Below are 25885 nucleotides of genomic sequence, written 5' to 3'. Positions count from 1 at the left end.
CTCGGGGAAGAGACGGGGGTTACGTGAAGCCTCGCTCTGGGCGGCGGCGGCGGTGGCGTGTGTCCTGCAGAGGGACTCACTCAGCAGGTCTCTGTAGTCCTTCAGCTGCTCGGCCTGAGCGTGGACCGTGGCCTCCGACACCATCAGCCTCTCCTGCAGCTCCCGGTTCTCCTGGTGGCTCAGCGACAGGTCGGAGCGCAGGAGGGCCGCCTGCTCCCGGAGGCCCTCGTCGATGTCTCGCCAGAGCGCTTCCACCAGGCCGCCGTCACCGGCCGGCGCCGCCGCCTGCAGCCGTTTAAAAGGAGGGGGGGGGGGATTCAATTTGAGCCGTTTTCTAGTGACGCTGCTGTTTGTTTACACTGCCTGGACACTTTTACTGCTGTTTGCTGTCACAACTCTGTTTACAGGTGGAACACCGGTTCGAATCCCCCCTCATGTCATTTAACCTGTGCACTTCCTCCCCTCAGCCTGGACCATGCACTGAACTAATTGTGTTTCAACGGTGGACAGGTGAGGCAGTGGCTAAAAGATGTGAGTTACCGTGTCACGCTGGTGGAGACGTGAGGCGCTGGTCCTCAGGTCCAGAGAGCACGGCCTCATGCACTGCCTCTTCCCCGGCTCCTCACTCAGACACACAGATGGAGGACCTCGCTTCCCCGCCGCCACCGGAGGTAATTCCTCCTCTTCCTCCTCCTCCTCCTCCTCCTCATCTTCCTCGTCAATATCGTCCTCCTCCTCATCCTGGTCTTCTTGATTGCGGCTCCGGTGATCCTCCTCAGCCCTCGCTCGCCTCAAAGCCTCGTACTCCTGCTGCAGCCTGTGCAGGGCACTCCTACCGGGGAGGAGGAAGGAGAGGCAGAAGGGCCGTGCTCAGCTTCAGGAGCAACACCCGTGAACGTCCAGAGGGACGGTGGAGCGAAGACGCACCTCATCTGAGCCACGGAAGTGTATCCATCCTTCTCCAGCTGGGATCGGATCTCGCCGAGCTCCACTTCCAGGCTCCTGTTGGCGTCTTCCAGCTTGTTGACCTCAGCCCTTTGAGACGGCGCCGTCCTCGCCGGGCCTCCGCTCACAGCCTCCGCTCCAGCAGCCTTCAAAACAACCACTGACAATTAAGACAACCGCACGGAGACAAGCAGAATAATCTCTCACAGGATCTGGGGGAGACTAATAATCCCTACATGCAACGTCCACACAGATTTACTGAGTAGAGCAGCGTGGGGTGCTGGAGGAGGTCCCAGCTTACCACTTTTTTTTTTCTCCTACTTTAGGTCTATTTTTCAATGTGTTCACTGTTCGGGGCTTGTATTTTCTCCCTCTATCATCTCTGCTCTGATCACGATGGATATTTGCTGTTTGCACGATGATTGGTGCCAATGTGCTTGATGATTATTGGACTTGTGAGGCTCTTTGAGTGGATTTTGACGACCTGAAATGTCTTTTAAAGGTCCTATTTTAAATAAATCAATTTTTTTTTTTGTCTCTGGTCAAATTCTCTGGATTGGCAGAAGATCAGACCGTTTGGATCTCCCGCCTATCTAGACTGGTTCTCATCCTCCCTCTCCCACAGGAGGTTGTCCGTCTCAGAGGGACAGCTCCTCTGTCCTGTGGTGTCCCTCAGGGATCTGTCCTGGGCCCATTGCTATTGTCATTGTATTTATTGCCTCTGGGTCAGACGATAAGCCAATTTAGTGTGATTTCTTATCATCTGTCTGCAGATGATATTCAGTTATATTATTATTTTAAACCCAAACAGAGCAATAAACTTTCCATTTTAAAACAACTGTTTGCGGGCCATTGAAATGTGGATGTCTTGACAATTGCCTTCAACTAAACACAAGTAAAACAGAGGCCTCTTATACTTGCCCCCCAACAATGGATGGCACCAATTAGGCAGCATATTGGGCCATTAAATGATTATATCAAACCCTCCCTCTGTAACCTGGGTGTGTCTTTTGGCCAGTCTCTGCCACTAGACAGCCTGTTGATGCATCCCTGCTTTGTCCACCTGGGCAATAATTGCTAAACTAAAAGGCATGGCATCCAAGGTGGAGGTGGAGATGACTTTACATGCTTCTGTCTATTCCCGTTTATATTGTAACGCTCTTTCTACCTATTTAAATCAGTCGTCTCTAAACCACCTTCAACCTGTTCAGAATGCAGCTGCTTGTCTTTTAACAGGAACAACGTGGAGAGCCCACACTACCCCTGTCCTCTCCTCCCTCCACGTCTTTATTCAGGCAGGCCTCTGACCTGTAGCGGCTCAATTGTACTTTTTGTACTATGCATGTTCTTCTTGCTTTTATATTTATAATGATCTTATCAGTTTGATCATTTCTGTTGTGATACTTGTGACTCAGGTCTGTGAAAGGTGCTATATAAATAAAGTTCTATTCTATTGTATTCTAACTTCTGTGGTCACAAAGTGTACAATTTATCTGCTTTCTCCATCATGGTGATTTGCCTCATATAGATGCATTTCCAAGATTAAACTAGTGTAAAAAGTGACGCAGCTTGAATCCTCACACATTTCTTATTCTCTAGTCCAGCATAAGCGTTTCCTTGCTGGCAGCTTAAAGCACTATGTGCGTTCATACGTAAAGATGACTGCCTGTCAGAATGAACTTAACACTCTGGAGCTGGTCTGTTAAAACATTTTAATAATCAAGTTAAAAGAAAAGTGTGCTGGAGCTGCATTTTACTGCCTTTGTTGACAGTTTGAGACAGATTTGGATCAGCCCAGCTTAGGCAGTTTCCCCACATCTGCTCTCGATTCTACAAAGTTTCTTGTAGTTTTCTTTGTCATGCGAGCAAATCAGTTTGAACGTCAGAAAAAAAAAATCCTCCAAGGCTTGCATAAAAGTATTTCACTGTACCTGACTGGAGCTCAAACTTCTGGCAGCCACGTTCTCCTCCTCCTCCTCGATGCTGTCTGTGAACTCATCACTGCTGCCATCCTCCACGTCTCCTTCCTCCTCCTCCTCCTCCTCCTCCTCGTCCTCCTCCTCAGTACTGAGCTCTGGAATCACAATAACCATTTAAGGACAATAAGCTTGAAGCTCTTCACTTTTAATTCCGCCACAGTTCTCCTGATCCTGAAGTGCAGCGTCTCTGCAGGCTGTGCTCTCGCTCTGTCTCTGCACTGAATCACCACTTGTTGAAGTCATGAGACTGAGGGGAAATGTTATGTCATCCCTTGCCTACAAGCCAAACACAGTCGTAAGGTGGTGCTGCCCAGTCTGAGCCTGTGTTTTTAAATCGGCTCTCTGGAGCAACTTTGAACATCTTCGCAGGGTCCGAATGTTAAACGGACTTCAGATTAAAAACACATTTGGAAGCAGGCTTCAGTGGTTGTGTCATGTTTGCTTTGAGCTGTTGTGCATATACACACACACACACACACACACACACAAACTTGCATAATTTGAATGGTGTGGTTTGTGGAGTGCAGAAGTTGAACTGGAAAGTAGCGGAGAGCAACGTCAAAGGGAGTCTTGTTTTATATAACGCCACGCCACAGGGCCACGCACAAACACGCAGTGTGAGTCAGAGCTGCAGGGGTGTGTGGCGACTGCTGCTCATGCTTATTATGGGATCACGTTATACACGGTCATATTTCAAAGGGGCCTCATTAGAGAGATGCCTCCACCCTTCAATAAGGTGAATATAGGCGGAATCTCTTTGTGGACAGACGGGAAACTCAAAGAGTAAAACCACTGGGCTTATTGTGGCTCAAACAATGTGGCCGCTAAGCCCAATGGGCTGAATGGGAATACCACCGTTTAATAATGGACGGTGTTTCAGGATAGGTGGAGTTTTTGTTGTTGTTGTTTTTCTCCTCATCAAATTCACTTGGATGTTGTGCTTTTCATGAGAGGGCCCAAAACATGTCCTTTAAGGACTGTGGAGATCCAACGTGGTGTTACAGCAGAAGAGCCATGCAAACATGACAACCGTGCCACAACGACATGCATGAGGGACCGAGGACAAAACAGACTTGTTTGGACTAGATATGCATTCTATTGTCTCGTCTGAATGTTTGAATATATGCGTATGAACCGGAGCTTCTTCAAATATTTGAATCTGTGACTTTTGTGTTGTGCTTATAGTACGTATGTAGTATGACTGCAAGGCAAGGAACAGGTGGGGGGGTGGGGGGTTTCACTTTTAAAATATTCCCAGTTAAAAACACAATAAAGAGGAAATTCATACCAGAAGTGCTTCGAACAAAGCACATGTTTATTTTGATGCATTTTGCAAATACAAAAAAAAAAAAAAAAAAGGTTGACAATGGCTCCATCTTGGATGAAAGACCGGGGCGCAAATCCCTAGAAAATGTACGTTACCTGATATAAATATTTTAAATGGAAAGTTTTTCTGGCATCATCCACGTGGATAACGAGCACCGCCTGGACTGGAACACCGCTCAACGTTATAATGATTATATACTCCCAACTCTATCTGGAGAAACTAGCTAACAGACACGGGGGGGGGGGGGGGGGGGGGAAAGAAAAAAAAAATCCATAATATATAGTTATTTGAATTGATGGAGGTGAACTTCAATCTAACGAGGGCGACCTTCTGATGCATGCGGAGACTTTGTGACGACCACGGAACGACAGCAGAGGACAGTGGCGTATGAAGGCTGACGGTCAAGGCTAGCTCTGAACACCGGGAGGAATTCCTTATGAGGTGTGTGTGTGTGTGTGGGGGGGGGGGGGGTTTGTTGAGTCTGCACATCCTTTCAACGAACAGATGATATAGAAACAAAATGATAGCTCGTGAGACGCTGCACTCTAAGGCATGAGCTGGCGTCTTCTCCTCGGGACGCGACTCCAGCGTGACGGTAAGGCTGGGAGAGCGACACCAGTGAGAGACAGAACATAGAAACATGGCGGTAGAGACGCGAGGAAGCCAGCACGCAGGCAGTTTTAAAAGACAATGTTAAAAACAAGATCACACCACACCAAATATATTAATAAATAAAAACTCTTGACATTTTCCACTTGGTACTAGCAACGTGAACGTGGCTCTGTGAATGTGAGTAGTGCTTGTGCATTGGAGATGGAGCTGCCAGTGAGCACGGGGGGGGGGGTCAGGATTGGGGGGGGGGGGGGGGGGGGGGGGTTTCTGGCTCAGACCCTCGCTGCTCACGGGCGGCTCCATCTCACGTGAAGGGCGACTCGGGGAGTGCCGTGAGGGGGGGGGGGGGGGCGTCACGGAGCGTTAGTGGAGGCCGGGCTCCGGCCGTTCCCACCTCCGAGGTCGGCCCGTCTTCTCGCCGCCCTGTCCAGCATCAGGGCCGAGTCCCGGGTCCTCGCCAGGACCTCGTCCAGCTGTCCGCGGAGCGCCTGAACAGAATCTAACTCTGTGTGGAGGGCCAGGGTCTTCTCCGAGCTACTGCAAGGTCAAACAAAGGAGAGGAGGGAGGAGGGAGGTGTTACATAAAGACACATGATGGAGGTGTGGCGGTTCACACGCTCGCCTCACGGCGGTAAATTCAACACTTCACTTTCCACTGAATCGAAGAAGACAACAGCTTCCAGGTACTTCATGGAATAATAAATGTGATCCTGTAACGTCATGAACATGTCAGCAGTGCCTTCAGGAAGTCACTGAAAGACGCTGCAGTTCTGATCGACTTCACGTTGAGGGGAAAAGTTCGGTATTAGAAAGAGATCGATCACTGAAAAACAATCAGTTCAGTGTTGCTTTGTTCGTCATTTCCTTCTGCTTTTTCTATTGGTCGTCAGAAGCGAGTCTGTTACTATCTCTTATTTAACCAGGATATTGTTATTTTTTATGGTTGAATTGTCAAAAAATAAATAAAGTAAAAGGGACAATCCCTGCAACTTTTTCAAGATAATTTCAACTTTTAAGTATTTGTCAGTTCTCCTGTGTTTCTGACAGTTACTGGTTTTGGGCTCTTGGCTGTCAGTGACGCCAGGGTGGGAGTTGAGCTGGCAGTGAAAGGGTTAAAACCTACCCGTCACTCTTGTGGATTTGCGAGAGATTTTGGTACAACCTCTTCTCGGCCCTCAGGGCTTCGTTCAGCTGGTTGTACTCGGACACCAGCTGCTCCAGAACGCTCTGCAACACACGGACGAAAAAATAAAACAATAAATAAAGAGGAAAGCGGCGGAACCCCATGAAACCCAGGAGTGAAGCCGAGTCGTACGTGATGATCAGTGGTTTCTGTTAAGACGACTCCTCCCGACTGCTGATGAGCCAGAGACGATCGCAGCGCAGAGAGCTCCTTCTGTAGACCCAGAACACAAACCACTTGTAGAACTTTTTCTTTTTCTTTGTGTGTGTGTGTGTGTGCTTCCTCACTGTCCACACATACCTGAGCCTCGGCCTCCCTCTTCATCACCAGCTGCATGTCCTCCTGCAGAGCCTTCATCTCCGCCTCGCCGTCCTCTGAAAGCGGCTTCACGCCGTCTTCCCGGGTCCTCATCAGCTCCTGCGGGGAGGAAACGTCCCAGCAGAACAGGACAATCTCACAACTTTGAGATGAACCCACAAAAAAGTTCAGCGCAATAATTTGAACACTTGAATTTGAACCCCGAGGTTCTCTGGGCTCCTTCCTCCAGTCCAAAGACAGACGAGCCGGTACCTTGACGAGAGCGTCCTTCTCCTTGAGCAGCGTCTCTGCGCCCGTCTCCCCCGCCTTGTCCCGCCTCAGTTGGCACAGCTCCAGCTCCCGCTGGGACAGCAGCCTGCGGAGCTCCTGCAGCTGACCGGTCCGCTCGTTCATCACCAGGGAGAGCCTGTAGGAGTAGTCCTGCAGGGACAGGTGGGGGTGGAGGAGGTGAGGGGGGGGTGTGGGGGTGCGCCTCGCCTGGTGGAGATCTATTGGTCCTACCTGTAGATACTGGTCTTTGGAGCCGAGGGTGCCGAGCAGGTCGTTGATCTGCGCCTGGTGCTCGTCGGACTGCCGGCTGCGGTCCGACAGCAGCTCCTGGAAGAGCTTCTCCTTCAGCGCCAGCCGGGCCTTCAGCTCCTCCACCACCTCCGAGGGGCTGGCCTGCACCCGGGCGATGAGGGCGGCCGTCAGATCCTGCACGCACACGCACAATGAGCCGGCAGTTTGTCCACGCCAACAGGCCTCTCTCTGGGGGGGGGGGGGGGAAGCGTGTCGCACCTGCGTCTCCTGGCTGCGCGTCTGCAGAGCCGCTTGCAGCTGGGCCACGATGGCGTCCTTCTCCCGCAGGGCGTTCCTCTCCTTCGCCTCGCTCTGCTGCTTCTGCCACTGGAGGTTCCTGTAGGCCTCGGCCGCCTGCTCCAGCTCCAGCTCTTTGCCCCGCATCAAACCATCCAGGCTCTGAGGGCAGAGATGAACAAACGCCACACCTCAACAAAACAAGGTGTCGTCCCAGCAGTTGTCAGCAGTTGTGAAGTGGGAGGTGAGCTCACCGTGATGGTCTCCTCGTTGTTGGCCAGGATGCAGCGCAGCCTCTCCAGATCGCGCTCCTTCTCCCGCAGGGCGAGCTGCAGCCCCCTCACCTGACTCTCCTGCTCCTCCAGACACCGGAACTTGTCATCGATGGAGCGCTGAAACAAAGGAAAGGAGCCTAAAGTCGTACTTCCAAGCTCAACAACGCAATGCATTTAGCATGTGTGTGTGTGTGTGTGCAGTCGTTCCGTAGCGTCGTACCTCCAGAGCTCTGTCCCGGTCTTTGATACGCTCCCTCAGCTTGTCCAGCAGAGCATCTCGGGGTTTGCTGCTTCCTGCCGACTCCAGCATGTCCGAGTACTCCTGCAGAGAATGTGTATAGTGAGCCGTGCACGTGTGTTTATACGTGTACCTTATGTAAGACGGCAAGTCGAACCTGCAACTGCTGCTCCTTGTCCTGCAGAGAGCGCCTGAGCTGTGCGACGCTCCGCTCCTTCTCCTGCGCCGCCGCGTATCTGTCGGCCTCGCTCTCCTTCAGCGCCGCCTCCTTGGCCTCCAGCTCGGAGCGGGTCTTCTGCAGGGCGCCGCGCAGGTCCTGGTTGTGCTTCTCCGTCACCTCCCGGTGCTGCAGCGCCTCCTGGAGGTCGGAGTTGAGTCGGTCCTTGAAGCTGAGCAGGTCGTCCCCCTGCCTCTGGCTCTGCCTCAGGCTCCTCTGGCTGGCCTCCAGCTCCAGGCCCAGGGAGAACAGGGAGCTCTGCACGCCCACCAGCTCGCCCTGCAGCTGGGCCAGCGCCAGGGACTCGCCGACTCCGACCGGGGTCTGCAGAGAAAGGGAGGGGGCCGGGGGTGTGAACGTGGTCCTTCCACCAACGGGTACAGACGAAGCCCGTCCAGGGGCGCCGGCGCTCACCTTGCACTGAGAAAGCTGGTTGTGATGAGCCAGTTCCTGCAGCTTGCACAGGGTGGTGTTCTGCCCGTCGATCAGCTGGTACAGCTCCTGGGCCTGGAGGGGAACACGTCATCAACCAGAGCTTTCTCTCACACACACACACATAGACACACACACACACCTACCTCGCAGTCCTTGGTGCTGATGGACTCGGTCAGGCCCTGGATGGTCCTCTCCTGACTCTGAGCAGCTTGACGGAGCGACCGCAGCTCACACTCCATCTCGTTCAGCTTCTCCTGCAGCTTCTGCACAGGAGAGCAGCAGGTTTATACAGTCAGAGCAGGGAAATATCAACTCCACCAACTGGGGGGGGATTCTATGTTTTTTACTCAGGGGCACCAACCGGTCCTTTAATCTATTGGAGATACCATTTGGGGAAGAGCCCTTCCAGTGTGTTCAATTCATCATTTGGCCAATTATTATTATGCATCTTGGTGAAGAGGGTATGGCGAGGTTGGACGTGTCCTCCAGTGAGGCGAGTGAGCTCTTCACGCCGCCGTGTTCCTCACCATATTGTTGGCCTCGCTCTCGTGGATCTTGGCCTGCAGCGACTGCACCTGCAGCTGAGCCGTCTGCAGCTCGCTGACACACTGACCGGCTGCACACTCGTACTGGTTCAGTTGACTCTGCTGCTCCTCCACCAGGCTCTGCAAAAAAGACGAGGCGACGGTGTAAAAAAAACAAACAGCTTTTCGCTCGTTCTCATGACTGAATCGTTTGCGCTTCAAGTCCTGAAACTCGTAAAAGACTCAAGCTGTGCAACCGTCATACTGGATTGTGTAACACGGCTCGCATACAAAATAAATGAACTCTGCTCATTTGAGTGTGAACTTTGTAAAAATAAAATGAAGCTACGACGAGGAAAGAGCCCCTGGAGAGGCGCTGCATGCATGAGTGCCCACAACGCTTCTGTCATCTTTACATAACCAGCATTTCAAAAGGCTCCCCACTCTCACCGGCTAGAATGTGTTTGCCTTGTAACTCCCCGTTTTGCACAAATTTGAGGGTTTTTTTTGCGGCAGACTCCATTTTTCAAGAGTGATTTATCACTAAATCGTGTCGCTGTGGTATCCGACCAGCGTGGAGATGACTGGGTGGTCTGACATGGCCTGGATCAGTCTGCCTGGAGGGCTCAGGATGAAAGTAGGCCAGTGGTGGAGTCACTCTGTCTTAATGTCTCCCCACATGCAAACCACTGCAGCCGAGCAGCAAGACCATCCAGCGTGATTCAGGAGGGGGATTAAAAACAAAACAAAAAAAAACATCCAATTTGAATACAAATGAAATGATCAACTGGAATAAAGTGCAGCGGAATTGGCCTTTCGTATTGGAGCTCATCTGCTCGAAGCTGGGTGTGTGTTCACGCTTCAGGCGTGTGTCGAGGCATTAATGGTCCTTAGAGCCACAATGTCCTCAAATCATGACTTAAAAGCTGAAAGGCTTTCACAAGCCTTACGTGTTAAATGTAAGTCGCTATTAAAAGTGAGAAAAATTGTCATTTTAAGAGCGGTTTTACCATTTTTTTCCTCTCGATTTTCTGCTTTACACTCACACACACTCATGATGTAATTAGGCCATGCAGTGTGTCCTCTCTTTACCCACTGCTCCTCTCATGCATGCTGTGACCTCACACACACACACACAGTAAAGCTTTCCTCCGCCGAATCAAAAAAGCTCGTTACAGAGGCCGCCGGCTCCTGCACGTTATTTGCATAGTTTTTTGTTTCGCATTTTAAATAAACAAAGTGGGACAAATATTTTTTTTTGCAAGTGCTGCTGAGTATTTGCAGTATTCCAGTATATTCACTGCTCCTTCAAAGGTTTGTCATCATGGTGCGGTTTGTGAGAGGACTTTCAGCGCCGCCGCCTCGTGAAGCCGTTCTACCTGGTGGGGAGGAGGGGGCGGGTACTCTCGGTACAAATCCTTCAAGTCCTCCATGTCGGCCAGGCTCAGATCCAGATCCACGTCCACGTTCAGCCTGATGAGCGGCGTCTCGAGCTCCGGCGTCAGCGAGTGGGCGTCCCGCTCGCCGTCGGGGGTCCCGCAGGACGCCCCCAGGGCCGGATCGGGGAAGCTCAGCCTGGCGCCGCCGTTGCTGGAGCTTCTGCGGTGCAGGACGGGCAGCCTGCTGCCTCTAGCGCTGCGGACCGGCCGGTAAACGGCGTAGCTTTGCAGCAAGCAGAGCGCCAAAGAGAGGCTGGGTCCCGGTGAGGCTTTGCCATGAGGCTCGACCGCGGCCTCCTCAAACGGGGAGTCGGATATCCGGTCCTCCAATGCCTCCTGGGGGGAACTCAGCAGGCCGTCTGCCCTGGCACTTGGCTGAAGGTATTCCTCGGTTGTCTCCAGGGAGGCCAGAGATGGGCTTGAGCTGGCCCGCCCGGCCAGAGTCTGGTCGCTGTCTGATCTCCCCGAGCGGTCCTGAGACCCCGGAACCAGCGTGAGAGAAGAGGGGGGTTCGTCTGAATCGTCCACATCTTTACCGACTTCGGCCATGCTCCCTCCGATGACGCTGGCCGAGTACCTGGTGGACGGCCCACAGGAGATGCTCCGCGCCAACTTCCTGGGCACCTTGCAGACCGCTTCATAGTCGGAGTCCGCCACCCGCAGGTAGGAGCACCCCCGGCACCTCCTGGGAGTGCTGGGCGCACAGCGGTGTGAGCCCGCGACCTCTGACCCGGGGCCTGTTGGACACTGAGGGTGGTGGTGGGGGTGGCCGTCCAGGCTGTCTTCAGCCCAGGACTCATACAGGGAGTAGACCAGGTCCTCCTGGAGGAGGGCGCAGTACTTGGCGTGGGTGAGACCCGAAATATCCACCATGCCGTCGCCGGCGCCGTCGTCGGCTCCGGCCAGAGCCACGGCGGCGTCCTCCGAGTTGGTCTTCCGGTAGAGGCCGCCGATGCACTGCCGGAGCCGGTGCTTCTCCTGGAGGAGCCGCTGCAGCCTCTCGATGGACAGGGCTTCCACGCGGGCGATGACCGTGTCGAAGCGGTACATGCGGTCCAGCATGAAGGTGCACTTGGAGCAGGCGAACTCTCCCCGGCCGTCCCGGGTCAGGTCTCGGCCGAGAGCGTGGGACAGCAGCACCTGCAGGTTGAGCTTGGCCGTGGGGTGAAAGATCCACCGCCGCTGGTTCCCACACAGCTCGCGGCCACAGACGCGGCACGCCTCCTTCATCTTGAGGTCCACGATCAAAACCATCAAGGAGCGGCAAGATGACCTTGTTTAAGAATCTGAATCCGTCTTATGGATCTGATCCCTTAAAATATGCATTGACAAAGCGTGCGTAATGTCCAGCCTCCTCGGAGTGGAATGCAGATATCTATTGGATGAATCCTGACAATATCCTCCCAGAAACGAGGCAGACGAGACAAAGGCTCGTGAAGGATGGTTGCACGTGAGCTCTTGGCAAAGTCGAAAACGCAGATTAACGCATATTGTGTCCGTTTAACAGAAACCCATCCTCTCGGGATCAGCCTCCATTCGCAGGAGCTGCAGGTGCATCGGGAACATGGCGCGCGCGCGTCACGTTATGTCCATTCAACCTTTCAAGGGGGTTGATATTTCTACAATATATTCACGATGTCCAAAAAATATCAACTGGAACCTTTGCGTTCCGCCCCTTAAAAATAAAAACGCCGGCGCACGTGCCTCCGCACCATCAGTCGGCTGTCACGGACGCGCGCGCGCGGGGGGGAACTTTCACGATGAAATGGGTGGGGTGATCACGATCTACCGGCGAACCGGCACGAGCCACTGAATCCACCGCGGCCAGTCTACGTCCAGAGCCGGTGAAGCCGGAGACGGAGGAGGGCGGGTACCGGCTGGCCCAGCGGGGAGCGGCGGAGCTCTCTTCCCCGCACAGTCACAGCTTCTCCGGGGCGGAATAACGAATTGTCTGCCTGAACCAGACCCGCAGCGGCGGACCGTACCATTGAGGAACAATAAGGGGTGGGGGGAGCGGTCCACTCCAGTCCGACGGGGGGGTGTAATAGTCCGACGTTTTCCACCATACCGATTAACGACTACAAAATAAGTGCATAGAAATATATTCATGTATAAATATAGGAAATACTACATTTATTTTGACTGTGGCAGTAAATAAGAGAATGTAACTCCCCCGGAGACTGTGCGACTTTCTCCTGGCCTGTTTTCTCGGTTCAGTACACATGATTGAACAGAGGAAATGCTCCATGGAATAATAATATATATAACCCTTACAGTGAATATATATCTATTTATGCCTTTGTTAATCTATTTTATGCATCGATACAAGCTTTTCTAGCACAACACGATATTTATTCTATGTTTACAAAGGGTGGCGGCAACGAACTACTGTACAAATAGTCAAATTACTGTAATTAAGTAGTATCACGGGTACCTGCACTTTTATCACAACAGCCACGTAACTATCATACACGGGATCTCACACAAAGCTTATGTGCAATTTACAAAAGTGATATAACAGCAGTACTTTCAATTGTTAATAATTTGTACAACTTAAGAAATGTAAATCCGTCTGAACCTTCTTCCTCTGCACACTTCAATCATTTATTATGATACAGAAGGCTGGAAGTAGCTAGATACCCACATTACAGTAATAAAGGAAGATTTTTATTATGTGTGCTTGTACTTTTATGAGTGTTCGTTGCTAGTTTTACTCATTCCTAAGTACAATTGACGAAATTGAACTATTGGCACAAAGCAACAGAATGGGATTAATGTGCTTTTGTCTTTTTATCAACAGTTTGTCCAACTTGTGATTTAGTACAAGACAAGCAATGTAACTGCAGTTGTACATATTTTCATTACTTTTCATATCGCTGCCATCTTCTATCAATCATACAGGTTGCCATTAAAGTAAATGTGGTTCCTAGTTTCTCTCTACGATCACAGGTGTGTACTCCCCAGTTTTTCATGAAAGTACCGACAAATAAATCAGTTTAAAAAAATATGTCAAGTAGGAAAAATGTGACTTCAAACCAGTGGTGTGTGAAGAAAATCTAGAGTACATTGCTGGGAGTAAATCTCATCACTTCTGCCTTTATAAATTAAAGTTTACATTATGAAAAACAGGGGTAGCAAATAAAAATTATTTTGTAAGGTTCACGTATTGCTTTAAGTATTTTTTTGATGTATTGAAGTACAAAGGAAATCATATAAACGACTTCACAAAATTTAAATAACAGAAAAACAAATAAAAAAAATAAAGTCAATACATTTGTAAAAGCCAATACTTTTAACAGAGACAACAACTTTGATGCTTTGGCAGATGAGTTGTCAGAATAAAGTCTGTATGGGTCTTTTTTCTCTCTTTTAAATCCCAGTTTGAGGAAAACAACACTTCAACATATTATATAACAGCATCAAACTGCTGAAAGATTTGATCTTGAAGAGATCTCCATTGGAAATGTCCAAAACTTGGTATTTGCCGGAGGTTATTAGGATTATTATTATCTCCTGTTGCCATGGTGCTGATATCCAAACAGTGCTTTTACTGTGAAATATTAAACAACCACATGTTTGTCCCTGCAGTGGCCATATTTTTCAGTTTGGGTCACGCTGACACTCCGTGACACGGTAGAAAATCATCCACAGGAGGGGTCGTTGGCCTTTTTGAAGCTGAATAAGCAACAATACAAAAGGACGGTTGTTACAGACTTCCTGAACAATGACAGGTTCATATAAATTAAAGCACTGTGTTTAGAATATGCCCTGCATGTGGGCGACTCCCAAAGTCCCTGTGGGAGAGCAGATAGATGGACAACCGCTTGGCTACCAACAGCGTCTCTCTTTCATTGTTTTTTAAACAAATATGTTTAGTGCACCCCCCCCCCCCCCCCCCCCCCCCGCTCCCCCCAGGCACTACAGGAAGGAGGATCACACCCAGCCAGGAGAAACATGAAGGAGACCAAGCAGGACCCAGAGCCCCCACCCAGACCCAGGAGGGGAGCCGCCATGCCCACAGGAGCCCCGGGAGCCCCAGGAGATGAGGGGCCAGGCCACAGCTATGTAGCCTCAAGCCCCCCCCCCCCCCCCACCTCATAAAACACCATTGTGATACGTGTAGTGGGGTAAGGTGGGGAGGCTGGGGGAAGTGCAGCCAGTTTCCACGCTGGCCTCAGCTGAACTCCAGACATCAGGATTCAGGAGCCGGACCCCGCCCTGGCCGGACCCGCAACAACATCCCCATCCCATCCCAGCTCCAACACCCCCCCCCCCATCACCCCTCCACCCTCCACCCCCATCTCCAGCCCAGCTGAAGACCAGATCGTCTAGCACTCAAAGGTCGACCTGACCTATTGACAACCGAGTGAAACCTGAGCTCATGAACACACACACACACACACACACACACACACACACACACACACACACACACACACACACACACACACACACACACACACACACACACACACACACACACACACACACACACACACACTCACACACTCCCTTAAAGTGACCTCCAGACGTCTTGAGCTTTGGATAAACCATCTAGTTTCTTTAAGAAAACATTTGTCAGCCTCTTTTCACAACACTCGTCTTCCCAGTGTGCTCCAAGAGTCTCACACACTCTTTTCACCGTCTCACATCAACTCTAGAGTTTGCGAAGACACACATCCTCTCCACTGACCTGGAGTCTGCATTTCCACGTCAACAACGTTTACATCCACACAAGCTCAGTTGTCATTGTGACTCAATGTTTTGGACACGTGGAGCGGTTGCCGTCGATCATGGGCTATTTCTTTGCACCAAAACAAAAGGGAAATTCCAAAGTATATTTTTAGGTTATTACAGTCATGTGACCAGTCCAGCCCAATTAGGATCAAACAGTGACTCCTCTGCATTCACGGTAGATTTGATCACAACAGCGCCTTTCAGATTGAAATCGGAGCGTACAGATCCTGCTTACAGACAACATTTGCATTTTTTTTTTTATTCAAAGCTGATTTACAAGTTAAAACGCCTGCAGGATCGCACTGAAAACAACAAGACGCTTTTAACCAGCTCGTCACGGGAGGAACTCGTGAATTACAATGTATTATCAAAAGGCAGTAGTTTGGTTGCGCTTGGATTTTCTATGGTTGATTTTTTTTACACAAATACTACTAATCTTACAGATTTCAAGTCTTTACAATTTCAAGGGCAAGTTTGTAGCAAACAAGATTAATTCATAAACATCCCATATGGATTTATCATTGTGCATGTTTTGATTTTCTTATTTTTTTTTACTAGTTAACTTCAATATCTCTACAAGCAAAATAAATCAAGTGGCTGCTATTTACAATGTGTTTGAATACAGTAAATCAGTGACGAATATCACTAAAGTGAAAATAGTAGTATTTCAACCTGAGTGGAGTGGAAAGAGGTTTTTAATCCCGTTGTAACAGGAGAGATTACTACCCCGAGTCCAAGTGGCACGCTGCAGAGTCGCTATGTCAACCAAGAGGAACAGTAATTGCACTCGAGGGACAAGAAGTGGAGGGTTTCAATCCCACTGAGGTTTTAGTCTGGAATTGATTACAATTATTGGCATTAGGATTATGGTGTTTGATATTACTGACTGTAAAAGGTTCTGAAAATGTAAAAAGAAGGTTGCAATATACTTCGATATGTATATTTTTCAATGGTCAAGGGTTAAAAGCCTGAGTTTTTGAGCTGGTGTCGGGTAATGCTCCTCCTTCAAATGCCCTTGAAGGGAGAACTGCGTCGTTGGAGACGTGGCTGCAGCTCAGGCCTGTGAATGTAATGAGATCGTGGTACTTTATAAGACGAGACAAGCTCTCTGCTCTTTCACTGGGAGCTTTAATTGAAGCACAAGTAGCCACCGCACGCTCCCCCAGCACAGCCTTCTCTTTGCACCACTCAGCAGAGTGCACACGTTATAAATAGTACAAAATAAACATTGCTCTCACTAGTGAGAGAAGTGAGGATGTTTTTAAACAGAAAATAGTCTCATTGCATAGATTTTTTTCTTTTAAATCTACCTGTAGCTTAAAACTGTGCAAAGATGGAAGAATATCTGATAAAAGCGTCTCAGTAATGTGATGATTTCTAATATGTCAGTGGCAAAACCTTATAACTCCCAGATATTAAACATCCACTATAAAAAAAAACAAGCTGTCATTCATAGCCGAGGAAATAAATACTGTAGTATTTGGCATTAAATTGAGTTACATTCTTTGTCCCCTGCAGCCCTGCGCGGAGTTAAACGTGTGATGCATCATTTCTCCACAAGGAGGCAGAGTTGGACAAACCAACGAGCACATAAACAAGAGCACGCTGCTCTGATACTGCTGACACTGCAGAACTCTGACAACATCAATCCTTCCATCCATCCATGTGAAGAAACCCCCACAAACAGAAACAACATGTAAACTCCACAGAAAAAAACCGTCTGCAATAGGAAACAGCAGTCGGCGTCGGCGCCGCTGTGAAGCAACACAAGTATCCACAAAACTGAGCGAACTCTCGCACAAACACAGAAATAACATAAAAGGTCTACAATCAAGTATTAATTGGGTGTTTTTTTTTCTCTTTTCAGCCCAAATCATGTTATAAACACTGCAAAAAGGAGCAAAATGGAAGCACCATACCTGCATCTCCTGTTCAATTCGGAGCCTCTCCTGGCCGAGTTCCTCCTGATAGAACTGTGGAGGAGAAAAAAAAAAGACGAGAATCAATGAATGAATGCATGACAATAAATATTACCATTGCGTGTAACATATGACACATTTCCTGTCACTCCTAAGACAATAAATATAATCAAAATACAATTTAAAGCACTGGTAAGTGTGCATTAAGTCCATAGCCACCTCTTTAGACTTTACTTGTTTACACATGATAAACCTCCAGGATGCACTAAGATATATTTACTTTATTAAGTGTTCAGACTAATGCGGGACCGAAATACACACAGAAACAAGAATGGTAATAAATAAACCTGCGTATGAATAGAAAATGATCCACGCAGTGGTGAAAAGAGAAGTCACACACTGGTGCCGAGGGACAACTACTGTACTACCACTCAAACTGCAGTGAGGAATTGTGGAACATACTTAAGCATATAAATAAAAAAAAAAATTGTAAATGTCATAGCTATAGTAGAAATAGTAAATGTATTAATACTATTACACTGCTTAAATTGGATGAAAATACTGAGTAGTCAGAATATATGGTAATATTCTCGACTTGAACATTTTTGAAATGTTCTAATGTACAAGTAAACGTACTGTGGTTAAAAAGACGAGTAAAAAGTACTGAGTACTCTTATTAGCTGTAATCTGTGGTAAATTACTTGAGTGGTACTCAATCACAAGTAAATGTAGTGTTGTTAAAGACGAGCTGAGTAGAAGTACAAGGTAAACTTTAAATGCTTTCACATTTCTGAAATGTTATTCAAACACACACACACACACGCACGCACGCACGCACGCACGCACGCACGCACGCACGCACGCACACACACACACACACACACACACGGATGTCAAAACATCCTCTCAGTAGTTACTTATGAAATCAATAAAGTAGATTACATGAGATAATCTCGCACTCAAATTGGAGTAAAATCACCGTAACGTAAAAATAGTTCATTAAAGATGTGACTTATATCTCCGGCTGCAGGAGACGCGTCTTCCTCTGCATGTGCGTGCTGCAGCCGCCCGCAGTAAAGTGTTCCAGTATGACCGGAATGCAGCAGGAGCCTCACGGAGCTCCACACTGCACCAACTATAGCAGCCACTCAGGGTTCCACTGCAACTGTCCACATGCAAGAGGCAGAAACGGAGCCGTGCGGAACGCCGCATGCTATCGACAGCGCTCCTTGAGATGCGAGGGTCAAACGTTTATTTACGGAGCCCTTCGTACAGTGCAGCGAAGCACATAATAAAGGATTGGAAGGTGAAAGGTGAGGCCACGACCTTGAGTCTTAAAGAGCAAAGGGGCCCGAGAGTCAGCCGTGCGGTACGCCGCTTTTCACATCACGTAGGTTAACTTTACCCTCCACCATTTTAGTTCCATTCATGGGAAGCAACATCCCTGAGCAACGGCCCCCAACCGTCTTATGCCCCCGTCTCCATCCCTCCATCAGGAGGAATGAGGAGGGGACGTTGAAGCCACCCAGGAGGATTCCTGGTGTGGACTGTAAAGTAAATACCTCCACGTCCTTGTCCTTCTGCACCAGAGACGAGGACAGCTCCTCCACCTGCCCCTCCAGCTCTCCCACCCTCATCGCCAGGGTTTCCTTCTCCCCACACAGCTCCGTGATCAGGGCCTCCTTGGAGCGGAGCTCCACTGTCAGCTCCTCGATCAGCCTGGAGACAGACAGGGGGACAGACGGTATGGCGCTTGGACCTCTTCCTGGTGGAGGCTGCTGCACGGACGCTATCTGCGTGAAGAGACGGCTAACCTGTCTTTGTTGGCGCTGGACGGCGAGGGGACGCCCGGAGGCTTCTCGTCCTCGGGGATGTCCTCCATGGCGGTGTCCAGGGAGAGCAGGGAGGCGTGGGAGTGCGATCCGGCCAGCGAGGCCATCCGCTCAGCCTCGCTCCGAGCCAGCTGGGCCTCCTGGACATCACACACACACACACACACACACACACAGAGAAGCAGTCAGGATTTGGCGCTCTTGCAGCTCGGACGTAAAGAAGTGGGACGGCGTGCAGCGACCTCCTGCAGCAGCTGGATCTTGGTCTGGAGCACCTGCTGCATGTGGTCGATCTCCTGCTGCCTCTCCTGACACCGTCTCTGTAACTCTGCCTCATTGTGATTGGTCAGGCTCTCCGCCGCCGTGCTGGACAAGGAGAGGAAGGTCACAATTCATCGCCACAGCGAGCAGATATCATGCAAAAGGCCAGAGAGAGTCGGACACGGAGGGGGTTTGGCCTCCAGGCTGGTTTGTGTTCTTCAATCCAGTAAAAGACTTTGATCAGACAGAGTTGATCTTCATAGTCCTTCATTTCACTCACTTCTGAACAAAATCTCAACACTCTGAAAAGGGATTCATTGGAGAGTGAAGCAGCTTTTCATATTATTAAAAACAAAGATTTCAATCAGAATTAGCTACAAGTTACAATTCTAATTGATATTATGATAAGATTATGATGACAGTTATGGTGGAGTATTTGTTTTACTGTACGGCCTCCCAGTGGACAAATGAGGAACAGCACTTACATTTGTTTATTACTGTCCTAAAGTTGTTTTTTTTGTTGTTGTTTTTATATACATTCATGGTTTAGAGCTACTGGAGTTCACTGTTCAAGCTACTTCTAGTTTAGCAAAACAAAGATGTTTATTTATCATTTCCTTTGTTTGGTGGAATACCTTTAATGCTATAAAAATCCTCCCCAATGGCGTCTTTCCACGGAGCAGCTGTCTTGAAGCTCGTCTCACTCACTTATACAAACACTCACGTCTACGCTGCAGCTGCCCTGCTGCCCTGCTGCCCTGCTGCCCTGCCTCCACTGGGGGCAATTCAGCCTTCAGGGTCTTTCCACAGGGACACTTAGGTGAACCATCAAACCAGCAACCCCCGGGACTGGAGGCCTGCCCACTCCACCCACTCCACCCTGACAAGACACATTAGTCGTCTCCAACCTGCTTCTGCATGATGACGTCATACGATTTGGTTGAATTACAAATATATAGCCCAATAATCACACAAAGTCACAACAATTTAGTTGCAACTCTTATTAATCAGTATAATCTCACGCTCAACAATCTAGTTTATGACATAAATCAGTGATAAGCTCAGTTTATTGGCCTAATTTCAGACTAAACATTTCACATTAAATACAATTTTGTGCACGAATGCATGAAGATGTTTTTAGTCACTTGGGAGGATTGGTGTAATTTTTATTATTTGGTATTTGTGTATATCAGCTGCTATCCCCCCCCCCCCCCCCCCCCCCAGTATAAGCAGTGTTTTATCTGTAAAAGACAGACGTGGGCCAAACGGAGGGGCGTCAGTCAGACCCCCCACATCACTCTCTCCACACACACAGATGCAGACATGAGGTCAGTTTGGGGACACGATGGAGACGTTGGTTAAAGCCGTGAAAAACAATCTCACCCTTCCTCTTATAGCAGGTTTAATTCCATTCATTCGCATTTTGGCACTTTGTTTAAACTCTCGGGTTGTAATTTGAAGTCGCAGTGTTCTGTGTTCATCTTGACTCATGACACCTCCTCCCTCCCTCCTGACCAGGCGTCTTTGCCCGTATCCCAGAATTCCCGGTCCCAGAATGGCCGACGCCACCCTGTCGCCACGGAGCCCGTTCTGGACACAGTCCACAAACGTTTTTAACTCCTTCTCCTGCACGCAGCAGCTCAGATATCTGGGATATTTTTCACCCGGTCTGCCTCGCAGACAAGTGTCCTTTATGTGGAGTGGACGAGACCTCGGGGCCCCCGGAGGAGGGGGGGGGGGGGGCACATGGACGGTGTTTACTAATCTGGGTTAGCAGCTATTTAAAGTACCAGCAGACTGTTGTGGCAGATGCAACAGACTAAGATGCATCTTCACATTTCGTCATCTGGTTATTAATGGAGTCATATATTTGAAAAAAAATTTAAAATAATAATAATAATAACAATAAGGTTATATATATGAAACAACCATTGAAATGACAAGATATTTGGTCATTTGCCATAAATTTACTCACCTGAGCATTTGATCTAATTATTTATTGAAGCACTTATCTCTTCAAGTTTTAAATAATATTACTATAGTTCAACAGTTATTTAAAAAAGCAGCGATTAAAGCATTTAGTCTGGGTTTCAAATAAGTATTTACTTATCAAATCCTTGGAATAAGTATGTTTAGGCATTTATTTGAGCCTGTAAATAAGCATTTCATAGGCTTGTATTTACTTGTTTCAGGCCATTGTAAAACAACAACAACATCTCTTCAGGCCTTTACTTAAAGAGGTAATAATGCATTTTCCAGCATATTTTCAGTCCTCCTTCTTTTGACCTCGGCTGAAACAATACGTGGAGAATGACCGGGAGCTCCAACTCACATAATAACAGTTTTGCAGAAGAACAGGCTCCAGAGCTGCACAAAGTACAGAGGAGGAGGGACGGTGGAAGCTAAAATAGAACGTTGTAATAAGAGCCAGATCGTCCCTTCCAGGAACAGTGAGAGCTGGCATGTGATGAACATGAATCACAGATCAGCAGCTCGACTCTCCTTCTTCAGTTTGGTGAATCCACGCAAAATATGACACGAACAACCGGAGGATGAAAAGAGTGACGGAGCTTGAAAGTAACTCAAAACCCGCTTAATTAAAGTAATCTGAGTATTCATGATTTGCCACTGCTTTCCTTTATGACAGCTGGACTGATGCTTCATGCACATCAGTCATGTGACTTCTACTGACGACACCGTTCAACAACTTTAACCCCAAAATAGAAAACACTTTGTCACAGTGCATTAATAAGACTGGTGTTGTTTCACACTCCTGTATCAGTCGGTTGTTTAAAGAACACTGTGTTCATGTGTGTGTGTGTGTGTTTTCTCCATCAGCAGCTGCAGGCAGGCTGTCAGCGATACGACAACAGGACCGTGTGGAGATTAGGTGGATGGTCTCCAGCGGGGACACGCTCCAACACCCAAAGATGGAGTGGCGCCACGCACACGCTCTCCGTGTTGAGAACCACACGTTGAATTCACCGTGACTCCGCCGCCGTTCACAACTGTGGCATTTGCTGAATGTCCAGCAGCGTGATAAACCTTATATTGAGGCATGAAAACGTATCTAGAAGATGTTTTGGTATATATCTATCTGGAGATTGAGCAAGTTCTGGGACAATTTATAGTTTTAATGCTAAATGACTAACAATAAAAACAACAACATGTAGATATTGTGACGTGGCCTCGGTCCTGGGAGGAGTTTGGTGGTCGATATCTGCATTCCTGCTATTGATCTTGATCGTAACATCACCTCTAAACACATGTCAAACGCTTACAGCTCGGGTTTTATATATTTAAATATACATATATGAGCAAATGTTTGGATTACAGAGTTACAGCGTAGTATTTCTGGACTTACAGAGCTTTGTCCAGAAGGTCCTGCTTTTCCTGGAGCTCCTGCTTCAAGCTCTCTACTTCCACTTTCAGCTCGATGTTCTGCAAAAGACCAGAGCGGAGAGTTAATCAGCGTGTCGACGAGCGTCTCACAGTGAAGAACATTAAACGTTGTACCGTCAGTGTAGAACAGGGGTGTCAAACTGATTTCAGTTGAGGAGCCACATCAACCTGACCTGACCTCTGGAGGCCCAACGAGTCAAACATCACATATTAAACTGCAGATATGGACAAATGCAAAGTCTTTCCTTCTTTTGATCCTTTTGTAACTGCAAGAATTTGCCAGTCTATTCTGAAATATACATATTGAAGGAAGTCAGATATTATATTTGCAAAATAAAAACCCTCAGTCGCCTGTACCTGGATATATTTTTATTCAGGATTAAAACAATTTGTCATCATCTGGAAGTTGTTTTGAGTTTACGTGTCTAAAGTATCACTTCACATAAGTTGGACTCGTTGTTTTATTGTGAAAGGCGTTGCGTCATGTGACCTCCACAGATGCATTAATGTCGGGGGTCAAATTCTGACCGAGGGTGGTTTTCAATGTCATTTTTGCCAATCGAGTGTTTTTAGATCAGCCTCTGTCACTTTTCATTTTTATACTTCACACTTCAAAAATCCCATGGCGCCGGATTAGATGGTCTGGTGGCCCCGTTCTGGCCCCCGGGCCGCATGTTTGACACCCCTGGTGTAGAACATGCAAACTCCACACACTGTGGTCAACCTGTTGGTTTAGGGTTGAAAATGCAGCAGGTCTTCAGGAGGCTTCAGGAATTCTTCAGTTCACACATTTGAGTCTCATGCATTGATGAACTAAACCATTTTAACGTCTTGGTTCACTTCAGAAGAGTTGAAACAGAGCGGTCAGGAAACTTCTCTCTCCCTTGGAGGAGAAACTTCTCCACACTGCTGGAGCAAAGGCGGTTTCTTCTCGAATCTAAAACAGGCGGTTGTTTGAACGTGTTTATAGGTTTAAGTTTTTGTCTGGAGGAAGACGTGGCGGCGCCCGGTTCTACAGGTCATGTCGGAAAGAAGACGTGACAACGGCTCTGTCTCACAAGAATTAGAGGAGAGGGCTTTTTAAAAAAAAAACAAAGCCAGCTTGTTGTTTCACCGTTCAGTGACTGTCCCCCCCCCCCCCCCCCCCAGCCTGGTCCTCGCTCCGCTGTGTGAACCAGAGCAGGTGCTGTATCGTGTCCTCAAACCGTGCAGATAAATTTAGAGCTGCAGAATTCGGGGCGGCTCAGATACTCACTCCAGGGGCCAAAGAGGCTGAACGCCACTGTTTGTTTACCTGCTTGGGGTGGAGGGGGGCAGTGAGCGGGGGCAATGGGGGATTTACTCAGGAGGGGGGGGGGGCGTCCATTCTTTCCATTCTGACCTCGGACAACAGACCAGAGGACACCTGATGGTGCTTCTCTGGAGACGAACATTCAAACGCCACGTGTGACATGTACCTGCACACACAGTGTTCTATACACATTATTACGTATTTAGCCTGTTTGTCTTCATGGAATATCAGACAGAGGAGAGAGAAACATGCTTGCAGCAGATTCTGATCATTCATTAATGTGTGAGAATGTCGGTGATTTTAATTCGCTTGAAAAGAAGGTGTAGATCAGCAGAGGCCCGAGAAAAAAGTTAAAATCTTCAACTGGCTCTTCGCAACTTGCATTTGTGGATTTTCTCTTCAGATAGAAGATTATTTTGTCCCGCAGACTTAGATTTTGTGACTAATCACTTCCCTTAATCCATTTTTGTTTCCACGTTTTGAAAAGTTCAGACTGACTTTCTGTCACACTCTGATATGTTTGATCATTTCCTCCACCGCGCTGCAAAAAAACACTCCTGCTCAGTGAAAATCACCTGAAGATGCACGCAGGAGATTACAGTGACGTCTTGTACATTGTTTCTCCAGCAAAACCACCGTGATGAGAAACGTGACAGGAGAGTTCCTTTCCTTCAAACACTATGGGCAGGCTCGCTGTCATTCAGCACATTGCAACTACATTTAATCACCCAACCCCCACCCTGCACGTGACTTTTAAATCAATACTATGAACTAAGTGTGTAATATGTACGACACAGAGGGACATGAACTCGGCTCTTAGCAGAAAGTGGAAAGTTGATTAACAGGGATTTATTGTCCCTCCCTGGAGAATTTGACTGAGAGAACAACCAGTGGTGAAGGTTTGATTCCCCCCCGTCGCCACATTAACACAATAAAGGCGCAGAAAAATAAAAGCTCAAGCTCATTCGCTCATTTCTACCTACGTGGTGGACAGTTGGTGTTTTAGTTGTGACAGACCTTCATAGCTACAGACAACAAGTCAATTTCTCTGGGAGGGAGCGTCATCGTTTATTCTAATGAGTATGAGCAAAAACAAAACAAAACAACACAACAACTTATTTGTTTCTATTTCTATTCTATTCTTTTAAAAAAATGTACGATGCCCCCACAGGTTTGCTGGTGGAGGAGGAGGACTGTCAGCCTCAAACCACAACTTCCGCTTGTCGACCGGTTCACACACCTCGATGGAACAGAGCAAGGCAGTAGCGTTGGAACCACAGACCTCTCATGTGAGATTTACAATGCTGATTTGCCACAATCTTCAACTCTTGATAGGTCTGTGATGGCGTGGTGTCAGATGCGTGTGTGTGTGTGTGTGTGTGTGTGTGTGTGTGTGTGTGTGTGTGTGTGTGTGTGTGTGTGTGTGTGTGTGTGTGTGTGTGTCAGCAACATTGTTGAGAGTCAGAGAGATGGTTTCCATCTCGAAAACAGCTCTATATATAGACTCTGATGGCTGCACCTGCCCCCCTCCCTCTCTGCCCCCCCTGCCCCGTCGTGGAGGATCTGCCCTCAGCAACAGATCCACTTTTAGCTGACGGGATGGAAAGAAAATAAATAAATAAACAAAGAGCTTGGTGTGCACACGGCAGAAACATCTACCCGACTTATTCGTCAGATATCCTCATTCAGCCTGACAGTTTTCACTGAGTGGAGGTTAATCTAATCTAGACGACCTTAAAACACAGTTAGTTAATCATCAGTTATTTGGTTTGATGAGATCAAAGCGTTGGTTATTGACTTTGAAAGAAAGAAGGAGGTTGTTGTAGCTGTGATGAACTGTCACGGTGAGACGGCTAGTAATAATGTACAAATACTTTGTTGGTATATGTACTTAAGTAGTTATTTTTGCTTCGACTTTTTTGTTGTTTATTTTGCACAAAATGCAAATATCAGTGTTGATTTGAAGTGTCTGGCTCATAACGATCCTCTGTACTCACGACACTCAAGGTGGTCAGGAAACGATGAAATAGAACCTGGTTAAACTGACTAGCGACGCCCGGTTAGTAACTGGAATATCTCCAAACTAAAACTACGGTGAGGCGTTTGTCCCAGTTTTTATGTCTCCTCAGACTTTTCACTTGTTCAATCAGCAG

At 48.2% G+C, this 25885-nt stretch overlaps 2 protein-coding genes across 5 annotated transcripts in view; both read right to left on the bottom strand.

Annotated features, from left to right (window-relative positions):
• Positions 1-25885, bottom strand: part of LOC308135409 (myomegalin-like) — a 47688-nt gene that overhangs the window by 14274 nt on the left and 7529 nt on the right. For all 4 annotated transcript variants that reach the window (XM_080503376.1, XM_080503379.1, XM_080503377.1 and 1 more), the window contains exons 2-23: positions 22404-22480; positions 19021-19144; positions 18761-18918; positions 18509-18665; positions 16947-17000; positions 8855-8992; positions 8471-8590; positions 8307-8399; positions 7833-8216; positions 7658-7759; positions 7417-7554; positions 7145-7324; positions 6866-7060; positions 6617-6784; positions 6347-6463; positions 6179-6259; positions 5987-6090; positions 5258-5400; positions 2877-3019; positions 928-1091; positions 541-832; positions 81-285 (exon numbers count right to left, since the gene is read on the bottom strand). In XM_080503376.1, coding sequence (XP_080359502.1) covers positions 81-285; positions 541-832; positions 928-1091; positions 2877-3019; positions 5258-5400; positions 5987-6090; positions 6179-6259; positions 6347-6463; positions 6617-6784; positions 6866-7060; positions 7145-7324; positions 7417-7554; positions 7658-7759; positions 7833-8216; positions 8307-8399; positions 8471-8590; positions 8855-8992; positions 16947-17000; positions 18509-18665; positions 18761-18918; positions 19021-19144; positions 22404-22480 — 3337 coding nt within the window. The remainder of the gene's footprint in view (positions 1-80; positions 286-540; positions 833-927; positions 1092-2876; positions 3020-5257; positions 5401-5986; positions 6091-6178; positions 6260-6346; positions 6464-6616; positions 6785-6865; positions 7061-7144; positions 7325-7416; positions 7555-7657; positions 7760-7832; positions 8217-8306; positions 8400-8470; positions 8591-8854; positions 8993-16946; positions 17001-18508; positions 18666-18760; positions 18919-19020; positions 19145-22403; positions 22481-25885) is intronic.
• LOC308135056 (uncharacterized protein) lies at positions 10174-11523 on the bottom strand (the record flags this gene model as incomplete). The annotated part of the gene is made up of 1 exon (XM_080502929.1): positions 10174-11523. The coding sequence occupies exon 1, from the start codon at positions 11518-11520 to the stop codon at positions 10174-10176; it is 1347 nt and encodes a 448-aa protein (XP_080359055.1). The 5' UTR covers positions 11521-11523.

This window comes from Blennius ocellaris (genome assembly GCF_963422515.1).
Source record: "Blennius ocellaris genome assembly, chromosome: 10".
Lineage (NCBI taxonomy): Eukaryota > Metazoa > Chordata > Actinopteri > Blenniiformes > Blenniidae > Blennius > Blennius ocellaris.
The sequence above is the reverse complement of the archived record's forward strand: the minus strand, read 5'-3'. Positions and strand labels throughout refer to the sequence as shown.